Source organism: Panthera tigris, chromosome E1, assembly GCF_018350195.1.
Source record: "Panthera tigris isolate Pti1 chromosome E1, P.tigris_Pti1_mat1.1, whole genome shotgun sequence".
In the NCBI taxonomy this organism is placed as follows: domain Eukaryota; kingdom Metazoa; phylum Chordata; class Mammalia; order Carnivora; family Felidae; genus Panthera; species Panthera tigris.
In genome coordinates this window covers 60,837,699-60,856,799 of record NC_056673.1, presented here as the reverse complement: position 1 = coordinate 60,856,799, position 19,101 = coordinate 60,837,699, and the positions used below count along the sequence as shown (strand labels likewise).

The 19,101-nt window shown below is 52.8% G+C and overlaps 1 protein-coding gene and 2 long non-coding RNA genes across 4 annotated transcripts; 2 read left to right on the top strand and 1 right to left on the bottom strand.

The window, feature by feature from the left end:
• Positions 1 to 951: 951 nt before the first annotated feature.
• On the bottom strand, positions 952 to 9,437 carry LOC102972037 (fructosamine 3 kinase related protein). The gene is made up of 6 exons (XM_042965975.1): positions 9,211 to 9,437; positions 4,857 to 5,008; positions 4,392 to 4,483; positions 3,378 to 3,460; positions 2,203 to 2,325; positions 952 to 2,002 (listed from the first exon to the last, which is right to left on the bottom strand). Exons 1-6 carry the CDS (start codon positions 9,349 to 9,351, stop codon positions 1,664 to 1,666), a joined length of 930 nt encoding a protein of 309 aa, XP_042821909.1. The 5' UTR covers positions 9,352 to 9,437; the 3' UTR covers positions 952 to 1,663.
• A 97-nt stretch (positions 9,438 to 9,534) lies between these two features.
• Positions 9,535 to 12,493, top strand: LOC102948773. Its single transcript, XR_006211045.1, has 3 exons — positions 9,535 to 9,811; positions 10,037 to 10,415; positions 12,243 to 12,493. It is a non-coding gene; the product is annotated as an uncharacterized LOC102948773 (long non-coding RNA).
• A 1,746-nt stretch (positions 12,494 to 14,239) lies between these two features.
• On the top strand, positions 14,240 to 15,206 carry LOC122233500. 2 transcript variants are annotated; one of them, XR_006211046.1, is made up of 2 exons: positions 14,240 to 14,324; positions 14,925 to 15,206. It is a non-coding gene; the product is annotated as an uncharacterized LOC122233500 (long non-coding RNA). The 2 variants fall into 2 exon arrangements; XR_006211047.1 differs by having other exon boundaries at positions 14,245 to 14,324; positions 14,946 to 15,206.
• The last annotated feature ends 3,895 nt before the right edge of the window (positions 15,207 to 19,101 follow it).

The window sequence follows — 19,101 nt, the reverse complement described above, 5'->3', positions numbered from 1 at the left end:
AGAAAAGCAGATATTATAGAAAGCAACAGGAACAGAGTTTAAAAAGCTGCAAGTCCTACACTAAAGCCAGGAGACATTGAAATACTGTGTGTGCGCTAAGCACCCACCACACCTCTGCAACATGCATCCTGCGGGTCAGCCCTGGCCACACGCTCCCAGGAGTAGCCTCTCGGGATGGCCACCCTCCTTGCCCCGAGACTCTTGCAGTGACCGGCAGCCAGGGAGGCTGCCCCACCCTCTCAGGACAGCTCTGGTGGTCACTGTCCATCAGACTTTGCGGAGAGACTGAGAACAGCTGTCACACAGCACCTGTCAGAGAGAAGCAGACCTCCAGCTACTCCTGCCTTTATTTGGAAGCTCTGTGCTATTCTCTATTGAACAAAATCAAGAAAAAAAACTGCTCTTTTAAGAAACAACATTTGGGGGCACCTGGGTGGCTCAGTCAGTTAAGCATCCAACTTTCAACTTCAGTTCAGGTTGTGATCTCATGGTTCGTGAGTTCGAGCCCCACATTGGGCTCTGCCCTGACAGCACAGAGCCTGCTTGGGATTCTCTCTCTCTCCCTCTCTGCACCTCCCCTGCTCTCTCTCTCTCTCTCTCAAAAATAAATAAATAAACATTAAAACAAAATATGGGCGCCTGGGTGGCTCAGTCGGTTGAGTGTCCGACTTTGGCTCAGGTCGTGATCTCACGGTTCGTGGGTCCGAGCCCCGCATCGGGCTCTGTACTGACAGCTCGGAGCCTGGAGCCTGCTTCTGATTCTGTGTCTCCCTCTCTCTTTGCCCCTCCCTCGCTCAAGCTCTGTTTCTCTCTCTTAAAAATAAACACTAAAAAAAAAACCAAAAACAGTTGTGCCTATTTATAATCACAATACATTACAAAGGTTTCTTGGTAAACAGCTAAGACAAACACTGACTTACGATGCAAATAAAGGAAACCACTGAAAGTTTATTCAAATTTTTATGCAAAAGGATTTATTAGCATCAATGTCATTCATGAATATTTCCCATCACTGAAAGACTGAGGAAGGAAGAACCACTGGTTTAGCACTTTCTTATGCAAACAAACGACCCTACACACTTTAAAACGCAGACATGATGGGGTGCTATCACAGGCGATTCAAAGGTTCCTAAATTACCTAAGACCAGCAGCTTGGTCGCTCCCAGAATCAGCTTCCAGACCTGTCAGCCTGCGGCAGGGCGCAGAGGTGGCACAGAAAGAAAGTGAATGTGCTAGCTTTGAAACTGGTTGTTAGAAGACGTCCTCAGTAGGGTTTCATGTCTACACCCAAGTCTAACTCATCGAGAAGCATCTTCCAGAACATCAGAGTCATTCCTGGAGCTGAGACAGAAGGAGCCGGGGAAGCGTCCTCAGCAGCGCCTGGCACGCCTGGCCGCTTCCTTTCTCGGCCTTCAGGACAGCAGTGTTTTCAACTCGGCCCATGCTTCACGGGTCCCTCTGGTCACAGCGAATCTCCGGTGAGGTTTCATCCAGCAATGAAGTCTAACGGAATGTACAACCTCCAGAGGACAAAACCTTTCTCCCTCGTACTCTACAAGGCTTGGGAAGTTAGTCTGAAGATTCGGGGAGGAAGGCCTGAGGAAGAGGGCTGTGGGGACAGGCGGCGCCGGCCACAGGTGTGTGGCTAGGACCTGAATCAATCTCATTTGATGAGATTCCTCATGATACTCAGGGAGGACCCTCTATACCCTGATCCGAAGTGGTTCCAGTGGTTCAAATAGTGGAAGAGTTGATACAACTGCAGGCGCGCCTCAAACCCTGGGGCCTTGGGGATTGCACTGTGGTAGGCAGAGTAGAAGGAGCGGCTGAAGCCCCCAAACATGCCAGCTATCGCCAGCTCGTATTCTGAGTGGCCATAGAAAGAAGCCGGATCAAAAATGATGGGCCCAGAGGAGTCCTCCGCCACGTTTCCTCCCCAGAGATCTCCATGCAGCAGGGCTGGGACGATGTCCAGGTCACGAAACAGGTCAGGGATCTTTCGCTGCGGAGGAAATGCGTCCTCAGCAAAGAGACCAACACGTGTCGGAGGGACGCAGATGCGTTTCTGAGTGTGGTTCAACCGCCCAAGCAGAGCGCGGCGCAGACGCACAGGGACACACACAGAGCTCAGGCACCGGCCAGCCTCACCCCACCTGCCTCAGGGCCACCCCTGTCGGGTTTGCAGGGCAAGGCTCCCCTCACCTGCAGGGCAGACCAGAGCTCCAGGGCCTCCCTGTCCCCAGACCCCTTCTCCACCATGTCCATCTGGGGCTGAATGCGCTGCCGGGCGTAGAAGGTGACCCAGTCCTCCTGCCAGACATTCACCTGCGTGGACAAAGAAGATGCCAGAGCAGGACGAGGAAGCCCAAAGTGGAGAGGCACCAGTGCGAGGGCAGGCTGTGGAAAGGCGTGCCGGCCGACCGGCAGACGGTGCCTCGTAGATGGGATTGGGACCCCAGACCCCGTCCCAGAAGCGGGGACTCTCCCAGTGCAGAGCAACAGAGGCCACTCCAAGGAGCTCTAGGATGCTTTCTTTCCATCTGGACTCACGTGGGAGCACAGCAGCCAGAGCCGGCTAGCCTTCCCCGACCATAGCTCATTGCTGACCATCCACTTGGCCCCAAGGACCCCTCTTCCTCCCCTCCCAACGCTGACCATCAGAAGGGAAGCAACAGACGCACACGAGAGCGCAGAGCACAGAAAAGCACTCACACGTGTACGTGTCCGTACGCACACAGGGCAAGCTACAGGCAGGCGAGGAAGGGGCAGAGCCAGCTGAAACACCCCCGGAGCCCCATGGGGCAGGTGGGACCGGGGAACCCCAGCTGTCAGCCACTCACCACCCCAAGCAGGTTCCTGGACAACCTCTCACGACATTTCAAAACCTGAACAGTGTCTCCTGTGCCCCCGCGCGCACCAGGGAGCCCCTGAAAGTCTTCCAGGTCACTCAGTATTCCTCTTCAGAGAAGCCGCAGCTTCCTCCAAGAGCACAGCCACTGTCCTCCGCACCCAGCATGTGCTGGGCATCAAGTGGAGCCCCTGGACTGAAATTCCCGGGGAGTCAACCACAAAATCATAAAACCGGAAGGTACAATCCCTGTGCATCGTGCTATCGTTGAGGGTTTAGTATCAAGCAAATTTTCCTTAATTCCTAAGTTTTACCCACCTTGACACCCAGCATCCTGACTTGCTGGTCCTGTTTCTCTCAGCTTATCTAGCACATGAGGTGTGTAAACCTCATGCCAGCCTCTTAAAAATTAGCAAAGAAAAAAGGGAGCAAAGACTTTAAACCAAACTTCATAAGGAAGGGGGAGGGTGTTCTTTTCCTGAGCGGCTGACCTGCCTGGCACATGGAGCAAAGGGCTGGTGTCGCTCACCTGAGGAAGGTACCCACAGCATGTCACCACGTCAAACCCGAACTGGTCCACGAAGGGCCGTTCTGCCCGCCCGCCTCCTTTCCCTTGCAAAAGGAAAACAAGAAGGATGAATAGTTCCCACGCTCCCTCGGGCTGCTCGAGGGGCTCAGGGCATTGAGGCCTGTCCTGGGTGTGCCCTTCCCCCACGCCCCGTCTAGAGACAGAGCAGGGCCTGGGTCTGCACAGACCCCCAGGACCCAGGAACAGAGCCTGCTCCAATACACTCAACTACGGCCAGGAGAGGCACCAGAGGGCGCTGAGCGCTAAGCGCAGGCACAACACTGCCTGAAAAGGAGGAAAACCACCCGCCTGGACCCAGCAGGAGAGGAGGGCTCTCAGGGGTCAGCCCAGCTCTTGCACGTGAGAAGAATAAACTGCGGGGATCTGAACTGGCCTCCTTTGCATCCTCTGCGTCTCCCCCAAACTCAGAGCAAACCCCAAAGGCCTGAACTACGTGTGGCTTGGAAGGGTGGGTGGAATCTGACAGGGTCTGTCTAACACAGCAGATTCTCGGCCACCTGTCCCTGGTGTGTCAGACACTCTGTTAGCACAGTGACCCCGTGGGCTGCACATGGATTATCACGTGCCAAAGGATAAAAATACCGGAAGACACTCTCAGTGCTAACATTAAGCGGTAGAAATGTCGATGTGAGGGCTGCCATGCTGTGCCTCACGTGTGGCTATTCTTACAAGAGGCACCACACAGAAAGCCAGGGCAACCTTGATGGGCTTTCTTCTGGGGAATGAGGGTGAAAGGAACCAAACATGACGGGGTTTCAAGTCCAGGACATGCTTCCCTTCCAAATCCACTGTGACACAGGACAGGCACCCCACACACGTGGCCCTGGGGTTGACGCTCCTTTCCTTTGCCATCAACACAGACCTGACCCTCCTTCAGCCGTGGCAGGACCCCACCCAAGCACCCACGCTGGCCAAATGTCCTCAAGGGGCCCTTGCACTCGCACAGCCCCATACCCACGGTGCCGGCCTCCTTCTGGAGCGTCTCCCCAAGCCTCTTGTTCTCTAGATGCAGGTCTGCGAGCTGGGCTCCAAGCTTTGCAGCATGACTGTGAAACAAACAGCATCAGCTAAGTGTGTGGCACACAAAACACGGGGACACAGCCACCCGTAGTCTCAGGCCACATAAAGCAGGTCAGGGGACAGGACGTCTGCTTTGGTGGAGCAAAGGGGACAAGAAGGACCCTGGCTGTTTGATGGTCTCTCCCAGCCTTTCCGTGGCTGCTGGGTTGTCAGCGTCTCACCTGGGGAGATCCCTTTCCCGTTTGCCTTTGGCGTGCGGAGTAGTGTCACTCTCTGCAGAACCCATGATGTGTGAGGTCATGGGTTCCCCAAAATTACACCCCCAGATGCAAGCTTTCAGGTAAGGAACCCCTCGGAAAGAAAACAAAGACAACCAAAGGAGAAGGTGCCAAGACAGACCTGCTCAGGTAGCGCATGTCCAAATGCTCCATCACCAGCATGCTGCCGCCTCCCGGGGCGTCGAGGACCTTGATGGGCTTGGGCGCTTTCACTGTGCCCGTTCTCAGGATGGCCATTAGACTTGCCATCTCACCTTCAAACATTCTCTTGGCCTTTCCGAAAAATAACGGAGATGGAGAAGAGAAGGGAGAGCAAGATTACTTCCGGAAAGGTTCTACTTGGACATGTTTTCTTGAGCATCACAATTTCTTTTTAACGTTTTTTTTAACATTTACTTATTTTTGAGAGCGGGCGAGCAAGAGAACACGTTGGTGCACATGCACGTATGAGCAGGGGAGGGGCAGAGAGAGAGGGACACAGAATCCCACGCAGGCTCCAGGCTCCAAGCTGTCAGTACAGAGCCCCATGCGGGGCTTGAACTCACAAACAGTGAGATCATGACCTGAGCGGAAGGCAGACACTTAACCGACCGAGCCCCACTGGCGCCGGCACCCCGTGAGCATTACAATTTCAGTCCAAGGCTGTCCTGACTGCAGACTCAGCAGACACAGGCAGCTTTTCTAGCTTTTCGGCAGAGTGGATTACACGCTCTGAAGCTGCACGGGGGTAAGAGCGACGATACTTCCTCATTCTGGACCCTCATCTGCACTCTCGTGAGTCTCTCCTGGGAGGGAAGTAAAAGGCCTCTCACATTCCACTGAGCGCCTAGTGTGGAGCCAGACTGTGTACGTGGGCCATCGTCAGACAGCACCTCACCCGCAGTCCTGTCCCACCAGACCCTCCGCCTGCACGGGCCAGGAACCGGGGGCCACCTCTCACTGGGTCTGAGGGCACCTCCCACCTCGCCCAGGAAGACATCCCAACTAGAGCACCACGTCCAGCCTCTCCCCCAGACTGCAGCAACCATCCTTACTTCGTCTTCTTGCTGACCACGGCAGGGGCCCTTACCGAAGGCAAATCCCACCCTGGAACACACCCTGAGCTAGCAACTTGCGCCACAGCAGCAGGGGTCTGGCCCCGGCCGCTTTCCTATGCTCATTTCGGGTCCCTTCCCCAGGCCCCGCCCCATACCTCCATGTACCGCTGTGCACACACCGCACATGCACACACATCCCTGTGCCCTGGGTTACAGCCTTCTTTTAGTTGCCCAAAGATCGAGGCTTCAATGTGCAGGGGCACGTCTGCTTGGGACACCACTCCCACCTTTTGCCAGGTCAGACCCTTCATCACCACACTTCAGATCTTAACATGTTCTGACCTCTCAGAAAAATCTGCCCTAACTTCCCACACTAGGTAACTATTCCCTTCAAAAGTTTTTTTTTTAATTTATTTATTTTGCTAGAGCATGCGAGCACAAGTAGGGGAGGGGCAGAAAGAGAGGGAGAGAGAGAATCCCAAGCAGGTTCCACACTATCAGCACAGAGCCGGATGCGGGGCTCGAACTCACAAACCGTGAGATCATGACCTGCGCCAAAGTCGAGTCGGACGTGTGACTGACTGAGCCACCTAGGCGCCCCACCACTCCCTTTAAAGTTGCCTTTATTTTAAGTCAAAATGTACACAAGCATGAGCAGAAAAGGGCACAAGCGGGAGCATCTGATTCCAATTCTCAGTAAGTCCAGACATGGTGTGACCGCGGCCCGGAGGCTCCACAGCCCCCAGCCGCCTGCTCCACACAGATTTGCCTCGTCTGCTTTGTCCTTCTACATGCAGAGGCAGACAGTCTGGCTTCTATGTCCCACTGCCTTTGTTATGCTGCTGCATCAACAGAGGTTATTCTCACTGCTGCACAGAGCTCCACAGCGCGAACATTCCGGAATGGGCTCACCCAGCATACTGGGGACAGACAGCTGGGCTTCCAGCATGGGGCTACTGGTTGTCAGGACTGACTCTGTGACCTCAGGCAAGTTACTTAAAGTCTCTGTGCCTGTTTCCGCACGTGTAAAAACGGGGTCAAAAACAGTACCAATCTCACAGGCTCGCTGCCATAAGTAACTGAGTTGGCAGCCAACACTTACTAGGCCCATTCCAAACACTTTATAAACGGTGCTATTATCATACTACCTTCTACCGAGGAGGAAGATAAGAGCTGTGCCTTGAGAATTTTCCAAACGTTCTCTTTAGGAAATAAAGGGAAAACGACTGGGCCCCGGCTGCACTTCGTACTAGAGCACTGGTCGTGAAAAGGAGAGTAAGGCGTAGAATAAAAACAATAATCACCTGGGGAGAGGTGCAGGGGGATCTGTGAACATAGCCAGAGGTGAAGCCTCCCTCACAGAAGTGTCTGCTGCTCCTCGAGAGGAGGGAGAAGTAGGCAGCAGGTGTGGGTAGGCCTACACAAAAGATCTGGAGCTCCTTAGGAGGAGGGGAGGAACCCAGCAGCACGCAATTAGGCAAGACAGAGACGAATAATCTTATTTAGAGCAGTCAATTCAAGCGGGGTGAGAAGGAAAAGAGAAGAGCAATGGTGCAGTCTCCTCCCGGAAGGGTTGGAAGGTATTTTCACCTCCTTCAAGGTAAAGCAGTACAAAGTCCTGTTTCCCATACGACCGGCAGATGTTTATGCTACGGCCAACACATCTGCATAACTCACATAGTATTTTCAAAGCAAGCTAGAAATTTGGAACTATCTACCAAAGGACAAGAAGGAACTTATGTGAGGAAGATTGGCAAAAAGAAAACGGACTTGGGGTGCTCACAGCTGGCTTGGTCAGTGGAGCGTGTGACTCGACCTTGGGGTTGTGAGTTCGAGCCCCACGTTGGGCGTAGAGATTACTTAAATATAAAATCTTAATATAGGTGGCTCCGTCGCGCAATGGATAGCGCATTGGACTTCTAAAATCTTAATATAAAAATAAAAAAAGAAAGGAGATGGACTTTGATGACAAAAGAAGAACCTGAAGAAATAGCACCAGAAGAACAAGGCTTGAAAAGTGTCACTAAGTGGACCTACTGTCATCATCAGAAAGTATTTGCTTCCCCTCTAACAAACACAGTCTTGAATTGTAACAAGTGCCAGCAAGGTCCAAACACAAACATGCCTTATAAACGGGAAGAACACACACCGGAGAAGCCCCCACAGCAGGACGTGGGGAGGGACAGCACCCACACTAGGACCGCGTGAAGGCACTCCAAACACAAATGCTGACAAATCCCTGAAAGGACGCAGCACTGAGCGCAGCTGATCTCCCCACAACACAGGGCTGAAGGCTGGTCTAGGAGAGCAGTGCGTCAGAGAGAGCTCATCCCCAACCACGGAGGGTGCGACGCGCACCCGGGAAGAAAATGAAAACACCTGCAGGAGTGAACGAAAGCAAGCCAGGTGTGCGATACGCGGCCCTGGTCCTGGGGTCAGTCCCTGCAGCCCTGTTTGCAACAAGGCATTGCCTGATCCCGCCCATTGCCTAGGGGAGCCAGCCTGGGCCTTCCAGAGGAGAGTCCTGGGGTGACCCACCCAGACTGGGCAGCGAGGTGACACCAACACCCAGGGGGAAGCACAAGGTCGGCAGCAGTGAGGTTCACCTACTTTCCACAGGGCCCTCTCCACGTTTCTGCAGGAACAGAAGTTTTCGGAGTGGGTGGCCCGTCCCCCCAGGCCTATGTTGACACCCGCAATGTGACGGTGTTGGAAGGCGATCAGGCTCCATGTGGCTGGAGCCCTCATACTGGGACCAGGGCTCTTAGGAAAGAGGCCCGAGAGGGCTCCCTTGCCCATGTGACAGGTGCGGACACAGGGAGAAGTCCCCTTCCCCATCACGAAGTGGGCTGTCACCAGACACCTTCCAGCGCCCAGAGGGGAGAAGAGCCGTCTGCTCTCAAGCTGTCCGCTCTGTGCTCTCCGTTACCCCGCGCGCCCCAATGACCGAGGCGGTGGCTACGTTATCTTCGGTAATTCAGAAAGGTCCCAGGACGAGAGAGGCTTCTACTACCAGCCCTTGTTCAAAACTCCCCAAACAGGGGACTTTCTCAAAGGAGCGGCCGCAGGCATCACTGGAAAACCATCCCCAGCACCCACCACCCACACCACAGCAGGGAGCAAACCTGGGCGCAGGCGTCCCCAGAGGGCTGCCTACAGGGTCCGCTAACCTGCCCAGGGCTGAGAGGACGGATTCCGGGTGCACGACCCCAGGATCGCCCAGACGCAGCCATGACGGGCAAGGGCTTCATCAAGGACCACCACCCTGTGGCCCTCCTGTGCGGCCCCCACCCCCACGCCAGACCCCGAATCGCGGACCTCCGACCCCCTAGACTCGGGACCAGGACCCCAGATCCCGCCCCGGGCCTGCAGCCCCACCCAGACCCCAATCGCCGACCACCACCCACCCACCCCGGCCCCGCCCACGGCGGCCCTGACCTCCGCCTTGGAGTTCACTTTCACAAACACGCGTCCTCTGTCCGTGTCGTAACTCTGGCCCTGGCTAATGCACCCGCCCCCCGAGTGACCCGTAGCCTTGACGAAGTCGCAGCCCAGCTCCCGCCTCAGCAGAGCCTCCATGTTCAACGAAGCGCGGTGGCGGACTGCCTCAGGCTGGGGGAAAGCTAGCGGCGGAGACGCAGAGTGATTGGGTGAGGTGTGGGAGGGGCGGGATCGAGCCGCAAGAGCTCCCAGGGATTGGGTGAGACACCACGGGACCCGGGTGAGTGCTGAGGGGCGGGACCGGGCCGCCAGGACACCCGGCAATTGGGTGAGACGCTGAGGGGCGGGACCGGGCCTCTAGAACGCTGAGGAGCAGCGGGTCTCTTCCGGCGGTTGTGAAGTTGATAACTGGTGGTAGGCGAGAGAGCTCCCCCTTCCGGCCGCCGTGTCCATTTTAGGAGAGATTGTCTTCTATTCCTGCTCAAACGCGTGATTGTTGGTCTCCCCAGCTAGAAGAGCGATCGCAGCCAGCTTTGCTTCCTGTGTTAGTTGAGGTTCTCCAGAGGAGAGGGGACAGGATATGTACCCGGAAAGAGAGGTTAGTTTTTTTTTCAACGTTTTTTTTTTAATTTATTGTTGGGACAGAGAGAGACAGAGCATGAACGGGGGAGGGGCAGAGAGAGAGGGAGACACAGAATCGGAAACAGGCTCCGAGCCATCAGCCCAGAGCCTGACGCGGGGCTCGAACTCAAGGACCGCGAGATCGTGACCTGGTTGAAGTCGGACGCTTAACCGACTGCGCCACCCAGGCGCCCCTAGAGAGGTTAGTTTTAAGGGTGGGCTCTGTTAACCTTAAAAGTAATAAAAAATAATAAAACAGTTATTTTACCAGCAAAGATGGGATTATTTGGGAATAGCAGAGACTTGCTTGGCAGGGTAAGTAGACTTGCCAGAACCAGGGGCAAGTCTGGAGAACGGGGAGAGGAGAGGGAGCTGTAAGCGAGACACATGGATGACCCCAGGTGCTGGTGACACCACGTGCTGGACACAAGTCAGACGGTGAAGTCATTATTCGCAGCAACAATAAATTAAGTAAAAACTGCATAAACAATAGAGGACCCGATATGTTTGCAGTAGAAGTGGCTCCAAAGTCTACAATAGTTTGTCAACATGTGATGCCTCTGCGGGAACGACAAGACTGGGTATGTTACTGTGTGTATTCCCTTGTATCTTAAATACTGTTTTCTACTTGAGGCTATCAAACTAAGAACTAGTCCAGTTTAGTCTCTTATTTGTTGGTCAACTAAATGGTAATCAACTTAACTGATGCACATAATCTATTTAATTTGTATGTATTTATGTTCTATGCCCACGTTATAGGCTTTATTATTAAAATATAAATAAATAGAGGATGAGGCTCCATAGCTCAGGGGTTAGAGCACTGGTCTTGTAAAATATAAATAAAAAGAGGAAAGGGGGAAGTGTGATGCTCTCTCATTGGCTGGGCTGTTGCTGGAGCAGCAGGAAACCTTCTTGTTGCTGGGTAAGTACTGTCCACCTGCCTCTCCTCATGCTGGGTCTGCAGTTGATAAGTAGTGCCAGGTGCCACAGCTCCCCCGCACCCCCCCCCCCCCCGCACCCCCCTATCAATTTATTAATTACATCAACTACATTAAATTAAAATGTTAAAGGCTCCTGGGCCGATTTAGCAGCTTAGATGAGAGAATTGGTAAACTGGAAGATGTCAGAAGTCATGAAGAATGTGTCACAAGGAGACAAACGGGGAAATTACAGGCAAGATAAGAGACATGGAAAAGGGTAGACATTTAACTGGAGTTCCAGAAAAAGGGAAAGAAACAGGCTATAACTGAACAGAAAATGGCTGAGAATTTTCTAGAACTGATAAAATACACCAACCCTCAGATGCAAGTTCCCCCCAAATCTTAACCTGGATAAACTAAAAGTTCACATATAGGCAAGTAACAGGGAAATTGCAGGCCACCAAAGGCATGGGAAGTCTCCAGTGTAGCCAGCAAGAAATGTCAGATTGCTTTTATTTTTAATGTTTATTTATTTTTGAGACAGAGACAGAGAGTGCAAGCGGGGGAGGGGCAGAGAGAGAGGGAGACACAGAATCTGAAGCAGGCTCCAGGCTCTGAGTTGTCAGCACAGAGCCGGACGTGGGGGGCTGGAACTCACAAGCTGTGAGATTATGACCTGAGCCGAAGCCGGACACTTAACGCACTGAGCCACCCAGGTGCCCCCAGATTGCTATGAAATGATTAATGTTTGGTTTCCCAACACTAATACTGGAAGCCAAAAAGGTAGTGGAATAGTTGTCACCAAAAGAGTATAACTGCCCGGGGAAAATAAGTTTTCAAGAATGAAAATGAAATAAAGACATTGCTCGGGAAGATGGCAGAGTAGGAAGACGTTAGACTCACCTTGTCCCACAGAGACAGCTAAATAACACCCACATCAGTGTAAAAAACCCAGAAGATGACCCGAAGATGGCAGAACAGACTCTCCATAGCTAAATGTAGAGAAGAGGCCACATGGAAGAGGGTAGGAAGGAAGGAGACACAGTTGGGAGCCCTTTGGAACTAGGGACTGTCCTCAGGAGGGAGAGACACAGGTGCATGGAAAGGGGAGAGGACAAGACTCTCACACCAGCCATGCAGTCATGGGAAACACACATGAAAAACAGAGGGGCATAATTTCACAAGTTTACAAGCCTGTGGGACTTAACACTTAGAACTTTAAGATATGATTCAGACTGGGGCTCCTGGGTGGCTCAGGCAGCTGACCTTCCGACTCTTGATTTCGGCTCAGGTCATGATCTCAGGGTCGTTGGGCTCTGTGCTGAGCATGGAGCCTGCTTGGGATTCTCTCTCTCTCTCTCTCTCTCTCTCTCTCTCTCTCTCTCTCTCTCTCTTTCTCTCTTTCTCTCTCCTACTGCCCCTCCCCCCCAAATAAAAGCAAAGAAAAAGACATTATTCAGACTGAAGACCATTTGCTTTTATTTCTAGTGACGCAATTTTCTAGCAGGAGGACCCTCCCAAAGGAAAGCCAAAAGGATGCTTTTCAGCCAAAAAAAAAAGTGATCACAGGTTGTAAAGCCAAAATCTAAGAAGGAGCACAGAGCAAATAAAGTGGTACATAAGTGAGAAAATCTAATTGTACAAAATAACAGTAAGTCTTGTATGACAAAATGAGAGAATTTTTAAAACAGTTGAATTTTACATTTTCATTTAAAAGGTTCGGGGCACCTGGGTGGCTCAGGCGGTTGAGCATGTCTGTGCTGTCAGCTCAGAGCCTGGAGTCCGCTTCTGATTCTGTGTCTCCCTCTCTCTCTGCCCCTCTCCTGCTCGTGCTCTGTGTCTCTCTCTCTGTCAAAAATGAATAAACATTAAAAAAAAGAGTAAATTGTTGTAAGGTGTTCGTGTTGTTTGTTCAAGAGTAAAGGTAAAGGAGGGGCACCTGGCTGGCTCGGTCAGTGGAGAGTGCAACTATCAATCTCAGGGTTGCAAGTTCAAGCCCTATGTTAGGAAAAGGTCATTTATTACTATCGAATAAAACCTCAGCGGGAGACCCTTCCGATGTATGTCAAGGGACCATATGCTTGGAGGATGATCGCTAACATGTATCTTGGGGGTGGAGATAAAGGAAGTTTCCAAAGGGATGTTTACATGTTAAAGGAGACTTACAGGATCCTGGGGGGCTGGGCTAAGATTGCCTTTTGCCCTTAGCTAAGTGTCATCATGGAGGCAGCTGAGCTCCTAGAGGGAGGTCACTCTGCCAGTCTCAAGGATTTGTCAATGGGCTGTAAGTTGTAAGGAAATGTCATTTTTTCTTTTGCCTTTGTTTCCACGTCAATACCAGTTTCATCCACACAAGATTTTGCAGACTCTGTACCTGCCCTTACAAATGCTCTCTCCAGCTCAGGATTTCTGTTGGGTCTAATTTTCCTGAACCAAGTAAAAAGATCTAAATTTCATCAGGCATTGTTTTAGCCAATCTTTATAAATCTGTGTTGATTATTTGCAGCAGGGATATTAATTATGTATTAGAGAAAAGACCAATCACGTGTGTTTATTCAACCATGAGAAAATGTTCCCCGTTGGTTCCATAGAGGAAGATGGGGCTCCAGCTTTGCAAACTGGATGCTTTCATACCTCTCTAGATACTCTGTGGCCTTTGGGCAGAACTCCTGCTTTTCAGCAATCTGCTGTTGCCCCCTCTCAGGTCGGCCTTCCCTCGGACCTCTTCCTCTCTGCAGCAGGGTTTGCTCTCCTGTGTCCTGAGGCCATCCTCCTGAGGAAGGCTGCAGCCTCCTTTTCCTTCCTGTCTGATTCTTTGTCCATGGCCTGCCTTGTGCTTGCATACGTGTGCACACTGGTACCTCCACCCAACTGTCCCCACCCTGGTTGGCAAGCCCCAGGCCCACTCCTGTTGCACAGCCAACATGCGCCTCACCTCTCCCTGCGACAGCCCGTGATGCACTAATGACACTGAAAGGAGGGGACAGATCCCTGTTGGACCACAGGGTGTGTGGAAGGGTGAAGGGCGCCCAGTGGAGGCCTCCTAGGGTCTCCACCGGGATACCAGCAGATGGCCTAACTGAGCACTTACTATGTACCAGCAGCTTCCCCAACACTTGTGACGTGTGCTACTCCGGGACTTCGCACAAGGAACCCTTCTCCCTTAAGAAACGGGGAAACCGAGGCCCAGGGAGTGCGGTTGCTTGCCCAAAGTCACCCAGGTGGGGAACACTGGAGTCAGGATCCTGCCTCAGGCAAATCTCTGACTCCCTCTGACCTCAAAGTCTGCAAAAGCAAGCTCACCGCACTCCCCAGCTGGGTCTACGGATTCGCGCGACTCTAACGGTGACACAGAGGAGAACTGCGTCCGCCCCTGCCAACGTCCCAAGAGCGGGGCGGCTCTCACGGCTACCTCGCTGGTCATCAAGGTCGCGCTCGTCGTGTGGGGTCCCGCCTGAGCATTCCCGGGGACGACGGCCGCCAACCTCTGACAAGTGGCTGCCCGGTCACGCAGCCCTTCTTGCGGGCCTCCGTCAGACCCCCGTCGCAGGGACACTCTCGCCCGGGCAGGTAGGGGTCGGGCCAGGTGGGGGGCTGCGCGCGGCCGGGAATGGAGGATCGCGGGGCTTCAGCCTTCGGTCCCCAGCGCTTCGGGCTGGCCGGGGGGCTTCCCACCCCATGTCCCTCCCTGGCCGTGGGGGGCCGAGCGGTGGGCGGGCGGGACCTAGGCGCGACAGCGGGGGGGCGGGGCAGGTGGGCGTCTGGGCGGAGCAATGGGTGGGTGGGACCTGTTGGGCAGTGGGTGGGCGGGGCAAGGCCTGAGAGGAGCAAGGGGCGGGAAAGCGGGTGGGCGGGGAGAGGGCGGGGTCTGGGCGGGTGGGAGGGGTCGGAGCAGGCGGGGCAGCAGAAGGCCGGGCAGGGTGGGCGGGTCCGGGCGGAGCAGTTGGTGGGCGGGGCATGTTGGGGCGGGGCAGAGGGCGGGGCCTGCTGGCCAGTGGGGGCAGGACCTGAGCGCCGCAGCGGATGGGCGGGGCAAAGGGCGGGGCCTGAGCGGAGCAAATGTCAGACAGGAAACCTACAGTAAATGGATTCTGTCTAGCGACTCTGGGGCTGTACTTTCTGTCTGTACTTTCTGGGGCATCCGTGAGGTTACAGTTTTGCCTAAAATAGGTTTTCTTTCTGTGGCGGAAGAACAACTGGCACCTTGGCTGTGAATTCTTGATGAGTCATCAGCAAACAGGCACCCAGAGTGAAACTGCGCTCAGCTGTTAGTTGCTATTTACTTCTTGTCAGCAGGAGAGAGAAGGAAGGAGAGTTAATTGGAGTGTGCAAGTGCCTGGCTCTGGAGAAAATATGGTCAGTCCCTTTTTAGTTCTTCAGTCTATTTTTGTTTGAGCATCAGAGAAAGATACTTAATAAATGCTTTTCCATAGTCAAATGGGATAAAAATTCCACATTATGTAGAGAGATTCCTTTCATACCATCCAGAGATGGCAGATATTCCTTCTCTCCCACCTTCTGTAATAAAGGACCCCTCGATGGTGCTCTAGGCCAGAAGCCACTGCACAGTGGCACACACACCGTGTGCCATGAGCTCTGTGCTTCCAAACAGGTGACTGGCAGTTCCATGATTAAACAGTTACTACCGGATCCATCAATTCCAGGCCCACACATGTGCCCAAGGGACACGAAAACATACATCCACACAAACACTGGATACAAATGTTCAAAGCAGCTCTAATCTCAGAGCTAAAAGATGTAAACAACCCAAATGTTCACCAACAGATTAATAGATAAGCAAAATGTGGTCCATCCGTACAATGGAATATTATTAGGCTTTAAAAAGGAAGGGAATTCTGACAGATGCTACAACATAGGTGAACAGTGAAGACATGTTCGTGAAATAATTCAGTCACAAGAGTGAATATTATATGATTCTATTTATATGAAGTCCCCAGAGAAGTCATATTCATAGACGGAAAGTAGAATGGTGGTTTCCAGGGGCTGGGGGAGGTGGATGGGGAGTTAGTGTTTAATTATTTTATTTATTTTTTTTTTCAACGTTTTTTTTTTATTTATCTTTGGGACAGAGAGAGACAGAGCATGAACGGGGGAGGGGCAGAGAGAGAGGGAGACACAGAATCGGAAACAGGCTCCAGGCTCCGAGCCATCAGCCCAGAGCCTGACGCGGGGCTCGAACTCACGGACCGCGAGATCGTGACCTGGCTGAAGTCGGACGCTTAACCGACTGCGCCATCCAGGCGCCCCATTTTATTTTATTTTTAAATGTTTATGTTAGAGGGGCGCCTGGGTGGCTCAGTCAGCTGAGCATCCAACTTCAGCTCAGGTCATGATCTCACGGTCCATGAGTTCAAGCCCCGCGTCGGGTTCTGTGCTGACAGCTGGGAGTTGGGAGCCTGGAGCCTGCTTCAGATTCTGTGTCTCCCTCCCTCTCTCTCTCTCTCTCTCTCTCTCTCTCTCTCTGCCCCTCCCCTGCTCATGTTCTGTCTCTCTCTCTGTCAAAAATAAATAAGCATTAAAAAAAAAATTAAATGTTTATGTTAGAGAGAGAGACAGAGTGTGAGTGAGGGAGGGGCAGAGAGAGACAGGGAGACACAGAATCCAAAGCAGTCTCTCCAGGCTCTGTCATTAAAGAGTCTGACATGGGGCTCGAACCCGCAAACAGCGAGATCATGACCTGCGCAGAAGTCAGACGCTTAACTAAGCCACTGAGGTGCCCCTATTTTATTTTGTTTTATTTTTTTATTTTTTTTTAACGTTTATTTATTTTTGAGACAGAGAGACAGAGCATGAACGGGGGAGGGTCAGAGAGAGGGAGACACAGAATCTGAAATAGGTTCCAGGCTCCGAGCTGTCAGCACAGAGCCCGACGCGGGGCTCGAACCCACGAACTGTGAGATCATGACCTGAGCCGAAGTCGGCCGCTCAACCGACTGAGCCACCCAGGCGCCCCTGTTTTGTTTTGTTTTAGAGAGAGAAAGAGAGCAGGGGAGAGGGGCAGAGAGAGAGAGAGAGAGAGAGAGAGAGAGAGAGAGAGAGAGAGAATCCCAAGGAGTTTCCACATTGTCAGCGCAGGGCTCAATCTCACCACTCTGGGATCATGACCCGAGCCAAAATCAATCAAGAGTCAGATGTTCAACAGACTGAGCCACACAGGCGCCCCTCAGGAGGGAGTTAGTGTTTAATGGGAACAGTGTTTCAGCTTGAGGACAACGAAAATGCTCTGCAGATGGGTGGTGGAGATGATTGTACAACGTGAATGTGCTTAGTGCCACTGAACTGTACATTTAAACATGGGTGAAATGGTAAATTATATGTAATATATATATACATACATATATGTATGTATATATTACTACAATTTAAAAATAAACACAAAACCAGATCTGTGTTGCTGTACTGACTCCAGCAGTGGAAGCTACAGTCAGGGCCTCTGGTCCTCATGGTTTCTCCGAGCCCTCCTTTTCTTAGTATAGTGGGGATGACAATCCCCACCTGTCAGGGTCACCATGCGGTTAAAGTGGGCCACCACAGGTGTCCCAGGACTCTCACTATAGGCCTGGACCACTCTAAATAGACCGTTTGCTCCTAGCCCCAGGTGCAGCTTGGGAAGATTCTCCTCTCCTTTCCCCTGGAGTCACACCTGACCTTAACTTACCATTTAATGTCACAGTTGGAGGAAACTGAGATCAGTCATGATCAGCCAGGAGGTGCTCATGGGAGCTACCGTAGAAGCCCCACCTGTTCTCATCTCAGGGTGAGGGATTGCCATGTGCGATTCTGGAGACATTTTTAGTGGTTACAACTGGGAGAGGAGTTCACTGGCATCTAATGGATAGGGGTCATCAGCATCCAGCAATGCACAGAACAACCCACCACAGAGCAGCCCCTGGAGGCTGGTTCAGATACCCTACTCTAGACCCCAAGACCATCTAACAACCCAGGGAAAGGCTAGCTGAGGGATGGGTGGGCACAACTCTCCAGTGGGCAGAACTCCACACTCCAGAACTCATTCTTGCTCTGGGTGGTTCTAGGGCCCCTAACCACCATGGGCCCAGTTGTGGACTGAACATGTCCCTGCCAAAAATCCATATATTGAAGCCCTAAATCCCAATGTAATAATACATGGACATGGGGACCTTTGGGAGGTAATTAGAGCTAGATAAGACCATCAGAGTGGGGCCCTTGTGATGGCATTAGTGCCCTTAGAAGAGAGAAACCAGAAAGCTTGCGCGTGCTCTCTCTCGCTCTCCCTCTCTCTCTCTCTCTCTCTCTCTCTCCCCACTGTGTGAGGACATATAGTAGGAAAGAGCTGTCTGCAAGTCAGGAGGAGGGTCTCACCAGGAACCAAAACAGCTGGCACCTTGGTCAGGACTTCTAACCTGCAGAATGGTGAGAAGTAAATGTCTGCTTGTTTAAGCCCCCAACCTAGGGCATTTTGTCACAGCAGCCCAAGCTGGTGAAGACAGGCCCCTTCTGCTTGCAACTGGCCCAGATAGAGGCTTCTCAGCATTTGTGTGTGTTTGTGAATCTGCACCTGCTGCTTGCACCAAGGGAGTCCATTGCGCCAAGGGAGTCACTGCACCTTTCCTGGCGCTGGAGATAGTTAGCCCAGCATGTGGAGATGTAGGGCGTGAAAGCGGGCCATTTTAATTAGATGGCATGCAGACCCCCCTCTGCCCTGCACAGGGTGGACCTCCAGACCCAACCACACCTCGAGGTAGGACCCTGGGGGTCGTCAGGTGGGGACCTTGGTTACGCATATTAAGATACATTCTAATGAATGGATACAGGGTTGCCAAGCGTACAGGACCTTTCCTGTGGGTTGCGGACCAGAGCCCCCTACTACAGTTGATTGATCCCAAGATAGGCATGGATTGATTCCCACCAGCGCCAATCCCTACATGGGAGTTCTGGGATTGGGCCTGAGAGCAATTCAGGCCAATCTCTCCCCAGGGCCCTGGATGGTGAGAGAAGTCTGGGGACTGCAGAGTCCCTACCTTGTCCTCTCCCCCAGCACCTGCACAGACACACTCACACAGCACCTGTAAACGCACACAGACGCACGTGCATAGACACTTGCGCGCGCACACAAACACGCACACAAGCGGAGGCACATAGATGCACATCGATAAGCACATAGGCACGTGCACCCACGCACTCCGGGACAAAGACGAGGCTCTGGAGGAGCGGTGGGGCCACGGAGAGGCCGGGGTCACCAGGACAGGGACCTTTGACACAAGGCGACCTGGCCCTGGCCTCCCGACCGCACGTCCGAAAACGGAACTCGCCCTTGTGGCTCCCCCACCCGGCCTGGCGACGTCTG

Coding starts and splice junctions, on each gene's coding strand:
- LOC102972037 (XM_042965975.1), bottom strand. CDS start 9,351: ATGGAGGCTCTGCTGAGGCGGGAGCTGGGCTGCGACTTCGTCAAGGCT. Junction 2,326..3,377: donor GCTGTGGGTACCTTCCTCAG/GTGAGCGACACC, acceptor TTGTCCACGCAG/GTGAATGTCTGGCAGGAGGA. Junction 2,003..2,202: donor AGCTCTGGTCTGCCCTGCAG/GTGAGGGGAGCC, acceptor TTTCCTCCGCAG/CGAAAGATCCCTGACCTGTT.